Below are 12,921 nucleotides of genomic sequence, written 5' to 3' on the forward strand. Positions count from 1 at the left end.
ATTGTTTTGTAGAAGCATGTATGATTGTATGTGTATGAACCAGAACACCTGTGTTACAACGACTGTCGTTCTCCCGCCACGCGAGGATAAATTACTTACATTCATCTTATACCAAATTATAACCGGGAGAAAAAATAAGTTCTTCCAAAAAAGTGACATTTAATCACATATATTTATTTCTCTAATCGCTAATTCCAAAGTAAAACACGATATTAACATAAAAACAATTGACCGTAATCTACAGTTACTGTATACTGGCGCACTCCATTGGAACTAATCGTTTAAATTTGACAATTATCAAACAAAAAAAAACGTCAAAAGGGTTTTTGGGAAAGCAAAATATGTTAAAACTATATAGTAGGGTAGGGGAAGATGGGACAACTTATCGTTTAGTTTTCTCTTTCCATTTGGTAGTAAACAAAGAACATTCACAGAATAATAAATCCATATCTTCACGACTCCCATAGACCGTTGTTAATTGTTTAAAACACGATCAAGATATTTGAATATTATGTGCTAAAGGTGTCCCATTTCCCCCCACCCTACTATACCTTGCTTAAACTCGTAAAATAGCACAACATATTACGTTATTGGCCTTACCGAATACGCCACAATGTTTAAGTTACGCACGATGAGTATGTTTGCATCTTATAAGACCAATAGTAGCTCGAAAATGAGCGTTAGTAATATATGCGAATGAGCTATGAACACACGATGCTTTAGCAAAAAGGTATGATACCAAAATCACATAAGGACTAACTTGATTGCTACCAATACTTATAATAGCAGCGACAGTAAACGGCATCCAACTGGAGACAAACAGGACAACAAGTAAAACCGCAGATTTTAAAATCTGGAATTCAATTGTCTGTATTCCTCTTTTTGATCGAGAACTATTGGATTTGCTCAATTTTCCCGAACTTTGTGATTTTCTTGACCCAGCGCGGCTAAGGGACGACGCGTTTTGTTCACTGGGTTTAAGTCTCTGTAATAATATGTTTAATAAATGGATGAATAAGTGATATGTGTGGCAAGACACTCAAAGGCAGTTGCTTCAAACCCAGCGATCCCTTGTTGCTTATACAAATTGTCAGCCAGCATACATAAGCTCGAAAATAATCACTCACAAAGTTACATATGTGGTAACTTGTCAGCTGGCACGAATGTATAAAACAGAACACACGTATACTTGTTATAACGACTGTGGTTGCCCCGCCACGCGAGGATAAATAAATTTCATTCATTCATTCAAATAAAAATGGATCTATTTTAAATTCCAAATTTCAGCTTGAAATTTAAAACACAAATTTCAACATTGGTTTTGTTTACCGCGCTTTGTTCTCTCTGCATGCCAAGAGGTTCTACTTTCGCTGGTGCTTCAATCACACGTTCTTCGTTTTCCATCGGTTTTTTAGGCAACACTGGTCCAAGTTTGGTTTCTATGATAAAAGATAGGACATAAAAAAAACGGGATAAAAAAATTTCGGCGCCGTGAAACAGTTATGGTTAAGGGTTCGAGGCTTGATGCTGCTACCCGCATTGTCGGCGTGTGTTGTTGAATAAGACACGAAACGGCAATTTATCCAACCCAGTGGTCACTAATGGTTGTCCAGTTTGCCAGCCATGTCGATACACAAAACAATAATGCACAAAGTTACATATACGTGGTTACTTGTAAGCATGCACGAGGTGTATGAAACAGAACACCTGTGTCATAACGACTGTCGTTGCCCGACCATACGAGGATTAATTGTAGCTATACGTTCACACATTCCTGCCGCAAACTAAGTTAGTTAGGAACGCGTGCCTTTGTGCGGCGCTCGGCGCTTTTGCTTGATTACGCACATCTTGCTGTATTGGCAGTGCAACAGCGCTCCCACAGCAAGCCGTATAAGCATGTTAGAATCGCCTTGCTAGTTTTAGTATTGTAAGTCTACCAGAAAGTGTTTTATAGTTCCACATCAGCAATTTCTAGTAGCGTTTTAGTTGTTACATACCTGATGTCGCAATTGAGGTATTTATTTATAAAATATTTTAGTGAATTATAAGTTTGCTTTTGAGTTATCAATACAGTGTTTTATTATGTTTATAAGACGACAGTAACTCTTGTACGTACATTGATTGTGTATATTGCAATGGCGAGCTTTAAAAAGTAGTTAACATAATTTTTAACAACTTTAACAAGAACTTAGTTGCATTTATAGCTGTAATGTTACATTTTGTATATTGTAATTTCACTTTAATTGACCGCATTTTTGGTCATTTTCGACCTTCAAAAGGTAAATGACATATCTTTAACCGATTTTAGCAAGATTACAAGTTGCCTATATAGTTGTTATGTTACATTTAGCCATGTATATTTAACTAATCTAACTTTAAACGTTTTAGCAAGGTTATAAGTTATACGTTTAAACTGATGCATTAGAAACATGGTATTAGAATATTTACCTCGTATTGAGCTGTTTAGTTGTATTTGCTTAGCTGACATCATTGAAATACCTTCAGAACCCCCGCTTTCAGATGTGAAGCCTCTGCAACGTATAAGTAAGTTTTAGTTATATCAATATCAAGTTAAATAATATGTAATATACAGTGGGAAGGTGGGGATGGGATACATTTTAGCTCTATTTTCTCGTCCCATTCAGTAATAAACGAAGAACAATTTAATATTATAAAAGTGTACCCTTACGACTCCCATAGGCCGTTGTTAATTGTTTAAAACATGATCAGGATATTTGGATACTATGTGCTAAACGTGTCCCATCTTCCCCCCTCCTACTATATGTCGATGTGTAACTCGGTAATGTATTTTGGCAGTTAAAAAATGAAGCAATATCACGGTAAACAACGTGTAATACTCGTATAAGAACAACTGTCGCTATACGTAACTCGGTCTTCTCTGTTTGTAGTTAAAGTAGTTTATAATACTGTTTGTAAGAGCGTACGATTTTTGACGTTTTGTGTATGAATGGCAAATGCGCTGGTTACAATATATTAGTTGTTGTTGTGTCTAACTACAGGCAGTCTCAAGTAAAGCTTGTTACAAGCTAAACACGCACCTTTCCCTTCGTCTTCGTTTTCTTATATGTCTCTGTCCCTGCAAGTATAAAATTAGGTTGGGTAAGATTTTCATCGTCGCATTTGAAAGTAAACAAATATAAAATTAGGTAACCGTAGCACCCTTAAAAAGCGTTGGTGATTGTTTTAAACACTATTAAAAAATATGGGATAATATCATATTATGTGCTAATGGTATTCATCTTACCCCGCAGAACTATGTAGTAGAGTGGGGGAAGATGGGACACATTTTTATTCTATTTTCTCGTCCCATCTGGTAGTAAACAAAGAACATTTAAAGAATTATAAAACCGCATTTTCACGACTACCATCATAGGCCGTTGTTAATTGTTTAAAACATGATCAGGAAACTTGGATAATATGTGCTAACGGTGATCCATCTTCCCCCACTCTACTATGTATAACAAAAATGTAATACGTTTTTCTTTGATTTTTAAAATCTAGCATCGCTGTGTACCACTTCGTATACCTATTAAAATACGCGCTGTATAACCTCACCCATATATAGAGCAGAAACATAAGAATTGCAAAATTACATACCTGGTACTTCGCAAGCAAAACCGAACTGCTCTTTACAGCCCAAAATATCCGATATAAACAGTAGCATATAAACACCAGGGGTATAAAGAACACGAATGTACACATCGTTATAATGTAGAGCCGGTTTGATAAAGAATTTGTGAAGCGGTCAAATATACAGCTCGGTATCAGTGGTTCTTCTATGTACTCGGGCACTAATGTAGATAGAGGCGGGGCGCTCCATAGGAAACTGTAAATATAATTTATTTCAAATATTTGAATAAATGAAAAGCCTAATTATAACTTAATGGTTGAATGAATAATTAACTTAGTTATAACCTAATAGAATGTAACTTTTTTTTATCTTCGCGTGGCTAGAATCGACAGTCGTTATAACACGGGTGTTCTGTTCCACACAGCATGTAGCTACCATGTATTATTGTAAGTTTGTTGAAAATTATTTGGCTTGTGTTTCTGTCTAGTTAAGAACGTAATAGTTTTAATATCTAAGTGACTTATTCTGTCTATTTATGCAACATATTTTTTAAATATTTTTCTTCAGTTTGATTTGAGTTGAAATAGTGACATGAAGACAACATGTGTACGCATATACCTGTAAATCCATGTGATAGCGACAATTACTTTCGGTTTCTCGTGCGCCACCTTGCAGAAGGTTTTCTTGCCACAAATCACATGAAAACGGTCGGCTATCATGCACGTGATTGTCATGATAACAGTTATATGAATGCCAGACACGAAAAAACCCTCGGCTTGACAATGAGCTGCAATGAAAAAAAGTCGTAAAAACATTTAACTTAAAACAGCCTAAATGCAAAAAAGAATAGCACTAAAACTAACTTTAAAATAAAACGGATAAATATAAGGTTTAATCGTTTTGACGCTATTATACGCTTATACTGTTAGTTTAAAAATTATGAGTTATAATTGTTTAGCTATTGCATACCTGTTGTAGCGTATTTTCCTTGAAAGATATGGAACGAAATAACACTCCCAAATATTCCCAACCAAGTATTAGCGAAAGCCAGGTTGATCGTGTATATGTTCGCTGCTGATTTACGTAAAGTACTCTTGCTGAAAAGTATAACACAACAAGTTTAATTATAATAGGGTGGGGGGAGATGGGACACCTTCACCACATAATATCCGAACATCTTGATCGTGTTTTAAACAATTACCAACGGTCTATGGTGGTCGTGAGGATACGGTTTTATAATTCTTTGAATTTCTTTGTTTACTACCAAATGGGACGAGAAAATAGAGATGTCCAATCTTTCTTCACCCTACTCTATAATAAATTCCGCGAACTGGGTTCAAGCAATTGCCGTTAAGTGTCTTGCCCAAGGACACATACGCCCACAATAGTAGCAGCGACGAGCCTCGAAACAAATAGTTTTCAGGGTTTATTAACTGTGTAGTAAATAAATTTCGAAACTGTAAACTCACCTTAGAAAAGTGTACATGACCATAATGTTTCCAACAACCGCAACAGTCCCTGCTGTAAGCATTAATCCTCCAAACGTGTACATTGCCACATCGTTTATTGGATGTACTGGTCGTGCCTCTGTCGTCATTAGGGGAAGTACCGCGCTTGGTGTCATAGTAACAAAAACGCTGCTCAAAAATGCCAACGTTCTAAACAAAAATATAGGAATTAAATAAATGAATGTAACTTGTTCACCCTTATAGCATGACGGGTAACGACGGTCCCAATAACATGGTTGTTTCGGTTCAAACACCTCGTGCGTTTATAGTTTTATACCTTTATGAACCACTGTGTTGGAGCAATTGTTGTTAAGTGACTTGTCCAAGAACACACATCCCTAATGGTAGCAGCGTCGAGCCTCGAACGCATAAGCTCTGGCCTAGAGGCAAACATTTTAACGAGCTAACCAATGTACTACGGCTGGTGAAAAATAGGGAGCATTACACCGATTAAACTATGCTGGACATCGCTAATCTGCCGGCGTTATAGCACAGTGGTAGAGTGGTTATAGCGCGCCTGTCTCTAGGTTATAGCGCGCCTGTCTTTAGAGTCTTGGCGTAAATATGTTCTTGGGGAAGACACTTAACAGCAATTGCTTCAATCCAGGGGTTTCCGATGTTTTTTTTAAATTGTCAGGCATACAAATGAAACAATCAAAAATGTAATCATTTACAAAGTTACATATATATTTTCAAACTTATGTGTTTTAGTGAATATCAACATTTTGGGGCTTTAAATTTACATTCATTCTACTTTATTCCTGGAGAAAAAGCCTATATTTTATTAATGTCATAACGAGCTTAAAGAAATTTAAAGTTTTTTTAAAAAAATTGGCATTATTTCAATGCATTAAACCACGGTGTATAAAATATTTAAACAATCAATTTTTGACATTGGTTTATGATTCAATACAAGAATGATGTATATATGTATTAGGATTATATACAAAAAAAAAGCATGAAAAATTAATGTGCATTAAAGTTTGATGTAAATAAATCTTAAACTTGTAAGAAAAAGGTTGGAAACTAAAATTTTTTGTTTCAAATTATAAATCCATTAAAAAAATATGTTGTAGTTCGATTTTTATTCTAGTTTTGGCAATTATAAATCTAATTATAGAATAAGCTTAGCGCGGTCATGCAATAAACTTGTTACGATGGCTTTGCGCCACATTATACGGTGTAAGACCATACCGGTTTTTAGTTTTTTTTTAGTACGTCTTTAACTTATAGTACTGTGTTGGCACATAATATCCCATATTTTCTGATCGTTTTTTCAATTAATGACATTCTTTTAAAGTCGTGAGGATTCGGTTATATAATTCTGTAATTAATCTTTCCATACTACCAAACGGGACGATAAGAGAAAGAAAAGAAACCATCTTACCCCAGCTTACTATAATGAACACATAGCATAAAATTATTTTATTAATTTGTCGTTAGTTTTTTTTTTATAAAGCTGGGGTAAGATGGTGGTTTAGTAGTTTAGTTTTATTTATAAAGCGAGTTATAACGACTGTCGTTTCCCCTTCTTTCTACACAACTTTATAGGTTATCATTACTTATCTGTCGTATCTGAACACAAGTAGATAAAGTAATTTTACATTTCTATAAATAAGGTACACCACATACCGCTTGCAATTCTAACTCGATCTAGCAACGACAAGAAAAGGTGACATTTATTGATTTTCGGTAAAAAAAATTTGAAAGTTAGCCAAGCGAATTATAAGTTACATAACCAGCTCAGCATATGCGTTTTGTTACATCAATACAGTGTATATATAGGTTACACGTTATAAATTTAACTAGTTTTATATACATGCAATATGATGGAACACCTTTTCATTTTATTTTTTCGTCCTATTTGGTAGTAAACAAAGAACATCTAAAGAATTATAAAACCGTATCCTGACGACTCCCAGCGCATAGATTGCTGTTAATTGTTTAAAACACGGTCATGATATTTGGATATTATGTGCTTAAGGTGTCCTGTCTCTACTATATTTATATTTCCATTTTTAAGTTTGTTCTGTCAGACTTTAAATATGCCTGAATAAGATAAAATAGAATATACAATACTACATTTAAAGTTAAAAATAAACAGCTAAAATTGCGAAAAAATACCTGTTTTCAAACGCCATTAGTATCGCTTTCTCTTGCCTTTAACCTTTTTAATAAAATTTAACACCAAACCCAATATGTAACTAAGCCATGCTTCAGGTATGTTTTTTGCACTACACTCGTACCCCTGTCCAAAAGAATAAGAGTGACCGAAGGCTCTCGGGTCTGTTTTACGCTAAGCGGATATAAACAGTCAGACAAGGTCATTGTATTCGCAAGCATCGATTTCGATCCTTCAGCGCACCACATCCTATGTGTCATATATCCACTAAGCATATATCGCTGGCTCTTAACGATTTTGGCACACAGTACGCTGAGGTAAGATGGGACTCCTAAGGATTCTATTTTCTCGTCCCATTTATTAGTAAACAAAGAGTATTTAAAGAATTATAAAACCGTATCTTCACGATATCCATGGACCGTTGTTAAAACACGATCAGGATATTTAGGTAATGTGAGCTAAAGATGTCCCATCTTCCCTACAATACTTTATATAGTAGGTTGAGGTAAGACGGCTGGCTCATAAAATGCTATATTTCCTGATCTCGTTTTTAACAATTAACAACGCTATTTTATAGTCGCGAGTACGCGGTCCTATATTTCTCTAAATAATCTTTACTTACTACCAATTGGGACGATAAAAGAGAATGAAAATCTGGATCATTATACCCTCTATCTACTAATATTTAGCGGCAGTCAAACGATTTAAACCCAAATGCTCCACGCTATCTTAATGCAAGCTTTTTTAAGAACAACTTTCTCAAAATTGTGTTTAACAGTTCAGAGATTTTTCTCTAACGCTTAATTACTAAACCAATAAACAAGTTGCATATGCATACTCTTATACCAAAGGTTGAATTCTCCATAATGATAAGGAACTTAGACCTTAGGTGTATTTATTTGAACTCGACTTAGCGCATAACCAGACCACCCGCAAAATACTTCTAAGAAATATATTATAGGATGGGGAAGATTAAACCTCATCATTCCTTGAACACCTTTTCAATTATTCAAAGAATTATATAACCGTATCCTCTCGACTCCCATAGACCGTTGTTAATTGTTCAAAACACGATCAGGATACTTGGCTATTATATACTAAAGGTGTCCTGATCCCCGTGCCTATTATATACCCTCTTAAACCTAACTTAAACCTAACTGACTCTTAAACCTAACTGTCATCGTTACATACACTATTTTCAAGATTCTTTTTTTATTCCCTTGGGAAATTTTGCCCGTTAACATCAAAGCGGACTTACATAAGTGGATGTTTAACGCCGACAAAAACCAAGAAACCAACAAAAATTATTTCGGCAAAAATGGCTTACGTGTTTTACAGCACTTACTGATCCTGACTGTTATTCGTTATGAGAATCGCCCAACTTCATGAGCGCTGGATAGAACGGCGCGGATTTACAAAATTAGTCAATTTTGTTATACACACTATAAAATTAAAAAACATAGACCTCTTTAACAAAATCTGGTCGTAACTGCAAAGATTCTAGAGTCTAGACAATAGCAGCAAAAGAACATGAATGTTTTGCATCTAGCAAATACGCTTTTATATAGGTTTGCAAAACAATGTAGGGCTGTAGGCTACACGTAAAAAGGCTTTTACATGGCATATAACAATAGTTTACGTGAATTGTATATATTCTGTCATCACTAATAAGTTAGATGTGCCAACAGTGTTTTTGCTGCAACATTACGTCTGTCGTTGTCCTAATTGTGGTATAATTTTGACAGATTGCGGCTTTTTTTCTTTTTAAGTAAGGTCTTTGCAAATGTGGTTCATTTTTGTTAATTTTTTTTTGTAAGTGCATGTCATAATATGCCAAGTTTAGTTTTGTTGAAGCAATAACTGTAAACATAGTACATTTATAGGTAATTAATCCATATGTTATAACATACTAACTTGTACATACCGGAATTAATTATGTTTAATAAGAGCTACAGGTTTAATTTTTTGGATTAAACGTTTGTTTAATGTTGTTTTTAAACGCTTTGAAAAAATGAACGTAACTTACAACTTTATCCTCGCGTGGCTGGAAAACGACAGTCGTTATAACACGGGTTTAACACCTCGTGCCAGCTTATGAGTTACCATGTATGTTACTTTGTGGGTGATTATTTTATTTGGATTTTTTATTTTATTTGGATGGCTGATAGTTTGGACAACCCATTAGTGACCACTGGGCTGATGTTTGTTTGATTTACGCGTGTTAAGGTACTAAACACAATGTTTTGTAGATATATTCCGCCAATCTCGTTCTAGTCTTTTTAAGCTGTATTAAGATTTCAATTGCGGTTTATTTCATGATCGTTTAGCATCGATTATTCGAAACAAGGCTGTCTTAGAAGGTCACATACGTCGTCTTTGAAGACAAGCGCCTTTCAGTATAAAGCAATCAAGAAAATCGTCGTTTTAATTAAAATCCGGCGTCGTGGATCAAGACAGCCAACGAAAAACAGCCATTGTGAATGAATGCATGTGGGCGTATGTGTTCTTGTATAAGACATTTAACAGCAATTGCTCCAACCTAATGGTTAGTAATGGGTTGTCTAAATTCTTAGTCGTACATTAAAGTGTATGAAACAGAACCATGTTTACGACTGTTACTTTCCGCCACGCGAGGATAAAGAAGTTACATTCATTCATTTCAAAGGCATGCCTGGTGCAATTTTGCAACATCAGGCAACACTCGAGTTATAACTGGAGTGGCTTTTATACACCAGACATACATAGTGTATTCATACACCCCATGCTCACTGTCAAGTTTGGCGAACAACATTATGACAAAGAAAGGAAAAATTTATTTCGGAAAATACGACGTAACACTGCTTGCCACAACAGGGCGCTAGAGCCCACATACGTCAATAGAAAGCCAAAAAATCGAGGTCAAAAACAAGCTAACCAAATGATAGGCCGTAACGACAATAAACGTTTATCCTAATTCTCATTTGCCAGCGGCGTGTTTAACTTTTGCATTTGTCGCTAGCTGTCGTTATAGGATTTCCTTACGTCATCGATCGATGACGTTGCGTAAATCGTCGGTTGCGTAACGTCATTGCGACGTAAGAGATTGGGGTTAAAACTGAATGTGCGAACAAGGTGGCGTTTTCCACACGATTGATGGGGTGATTTCGGGGAAGCACCTTGTTGAGAAGGGGGCCATCGTGGTTTATTGATGACGTCACAATGTGTGACGTCATCCACTTTCGACGTCACGCTGGGATTGTCGCAAATTGTAGTTCTCGATACCGGCATATTTCCTGAAGGTGTTTCGTCGTTTTTGTAAATAGTGACGTCACTGGAACGTTGAGGTTTTGTGACGTTATCAAACGACTCATTTATGGCGTCACCGACACTTCGGGACGGTGTGACGTCATCAAAAAATGTATTTTTTCCTGATTGGGTAATGGTTGAAGTTCTTGGTGGTGTGGCGTCACAATTTGGTGTTGACGGTATGACGTCATTACGCGGTGACGTCATTGAAATGTGAACAGAAGACGTTAGTGACGTCACAGAATCGGCCCTGACGTAACCATTCGTTTGTGACGTAACTATAACATTGGATGTAGATTGTGGTATGTCTAATGAACATGTAGGAACAGAAGCTGAAAAAATAGATGAAGAAATAAAAACTAGATTGGGAAAGTAATAAGAGCAGGGAAAGTAATAAGAGCAAAAAATATAACAAAACACAGAAAATGTATATAACATGGTGTTTATTTTTGCATGGCAGGACAACTAAATCATCCAGTCTATCACGGGTGTTTCGTGCCCGCTTACAAGTCAGTAATTTAGAAAACAATTAAATTGATTAGAGTATCTTGCCAAAAGACACATATGCTCACAATGGTAGCAGAGCCCAGCCTTGAATCCGTATCCTCTTGACTAGAGGCAGCCGTACAAAAGTTCCGGAAATTATATACAACTTTAACTCACAAATGATAAGTTTTAGAAAAGTAAAAATAATTACTTACAAGTAGATTGGGGTAATATGAATACCGACTCTTTTCGTTGTACCCTGAAATTGGGGCTTTGCTGCGGGGTAACCCCTACACTCCTGCACCCCGAGAAATGGGTGGTTAGGGGTAAAAGTTGACGGGTGTGTATGGGTGTCGGCTAAAAGTCGGGTAAAGAGTTAATTTTTATTAAAAAAATATTCATAGATTTAATTGATATAGTAGCAGGGTCAGGTATTGAACCCTGTATCTTTTAGTTACAATACTAGCACACACAAACACGCACCAGACTATACCACACTACTTACCCTTAAGCACGGCATGGATTGAGCCAATGTCACAAAGTTAGGATCATCCAAAACATGCTTCACCAATGATTTTGCTGTCATTTCTTCAGGAGCTGTTAAAAAAACAAAAAAATGATAGCAAAAATTTTTAAAAAGGACATAAAAAAAATATGGCAAATTGTTAAAAAATATTGATTAAGTTTTGTAACTTACTTTTGGTTGGTGTCCAGTGAAGGCTATGTTCGGTAGAATCTGCTAAGTCTATTTTCTGAAAACGAAATAAAACTTCAGTCTTATAATAAATGCACCATGTGTGTCTGGTGTATAAGAAGACACCCATGTTATAACATGACAGTGAGCAGGAGGTGTGTGAATACACCGTACATGCCTCGTGAATACAAAAACACCCATATTAAAACCTAACCACTGAAACAAACAACATAACTATAAACATACCTGTTGTTTGACGAGTTTTCTGGGCGCAGAATTAACCCTGCTTTGTTTTACTTCACAGATAGATGGAGACACAATATCATCATCATCAGCCTTGTGTGTGTGGGTGTCAATCAAAACCTCAACGGGACCAGTGGCATTACTCTGGCAATCTCTATCTACAGTCTTAGGTACCTGGTGTGTCATATATTATATCATCATAATTTGTTTGTTTTAGTTAGCTTTGTAACATTTCTGCTTGGCGTTTGTACAGTATTTTGTAGCACTAAGAGACTAGTGTTAAATGAACGGTAGGGATGTGAGTGCCAAGCGTCAAAAAAAAGGACGCTCGGCGCAAGCTTTTAAGGTCGGGCTCGGCATACCCCCATGGATGTTATATTTTTTTTTAGTTGGATTTGTAACTTTTTCTGCTTGGTGTTTTTTAGCATTATGAAATAACTGGTGTTAATTGAATCAAATAATAATTGTTGAGTTATATTTTCTTGCACGCTTGGGCAGCGACAGTTGTTAATGACATTTATTAGCATAATAGGGGTTTGTTTAAATTGTCGCACCCGCAATTTTCCAGAAAAAGCAAATAGGAAACTAAAAAAGAGTACACTTCTGTTACACACATACATATACAGACTGACTTACACACTTTTATCAAAAAATACAAACAAAAAAAACTTGCAATAATAACTTGATCGTCATTGTCTGTGAAATTATTCGAATCATCTTCAAACACTTCGTCTTCCTCGTCGTCTTCTGCTCGGTTGTCTTCCAGTTGCTGGGTGGAATCAATGATAAAATAAAAAATTGAACAAAACTCAATTTTTATTATTTTTTTTATCAAAAAATTCAGTTCTATAGCACAGTAGTTCTGGTGGATGCTTATTTCGCAAAAAAAGGACTCAACCCGGCTACTGTTGTGGGTTCAAGACTCATGTCCTTGAGGACACTTGTTGTCAATTGCCAACTTGTAAAAGAGTAGAGGACTAGAGGTGTATAA

The 12,921-nt window shown here is 35.9% G+C and overlaps 2 protein-coding genes across 10 annotated transcripts in view; both read right to left on the reverse strand.

Moving 5' to 3' along the window:
• Window positions 1–150: 150 nt before the first annotated feature.
• Window positions 151–7,350, reverse strand: LOC149734960 (melanopsin-like). Its single transcript, XM_089880279.1, has 9 exons — window positions 7,225–7,350; window positions 5,062–5,250; window positions 4,562–4,689; window positions 4,211–4,379; window positions 3,619–3,847; window positions 3,060–3,097; window positions 2,449–2,531; window positions 1,330–1,439; window positions 151–985 (listed from the first exon to the last, which is right to left on the reverse strand). Exons 1-9 carry the CDS (start codon window positions 7,239–7,241, stop codon window positions 623–625), a joined length of 1,326 nt encoding a protein of 441 aa, XP_089736405.1. The 5' UTR covers window positions 7,242–7,350; the 3' UTR covers window positions 151–622.
• A 2,662-nt stretch (window positions 7,351–10,012) lies between these two features.
• Window positions 10,013–12,921, reverse strand: part of LOC149734961 (voltage-dependent T-type calcium channel subunit alpha-1G-like) — a 39,187-nt gene continuing 36,278 nt past the window's right edge. For 7 of the 9 annotated variants that reach the window (XM_089880221.1, XM_089880222.1, XM_089880217.1 and 4 more), the window contains 6 exons: window positions 12,604–12,699; window positions 11,934–12,104; window positions 11,691–11,745; window positions 11,499–11,590; window positions 11,209–11,350; window positions 10,013–10,839 (listed from right to left, as the gene is read on the reverse strand). In XM_089880221.1, coding sequence (XP_089736347.1) covers window positions 10,217–10,839; window positions 11,209–11,350; window positions 11,499–11,590; window positions 11,691–11,745; window positions 11,934–12,104; window positions 12,604–12,699 — 1,179 coding nt within the window. In that variant the 3' untranslated portion in view covers window positions 10,013–10,216. The remainder of the gene's footprint in view (window positions 10,840–11,208; window positions 11,351–11,498; window positions 11,591–11,690; window positions 11,746–11,933; window positions 12,105–12,603; window positions 12,700–12,921) is intronic. The other 2 variants (XM_089880218.1, XM_089880220.1) reach the window with 2 other exon arrangements.

The sequence above is a fragment of the Ciona robusta genome, chromosome 6 (genome assembly GCF_009617815.1).
Source record: "Ciona robusta chromosome 6, ASM961781v2".
Classification (NCBI taxonomy): Eukaryota; Metazoa; Chordata; class Ascidiacea; order Phlebobranchia; family Cionidae; genus Ciona; species Ciona robusta.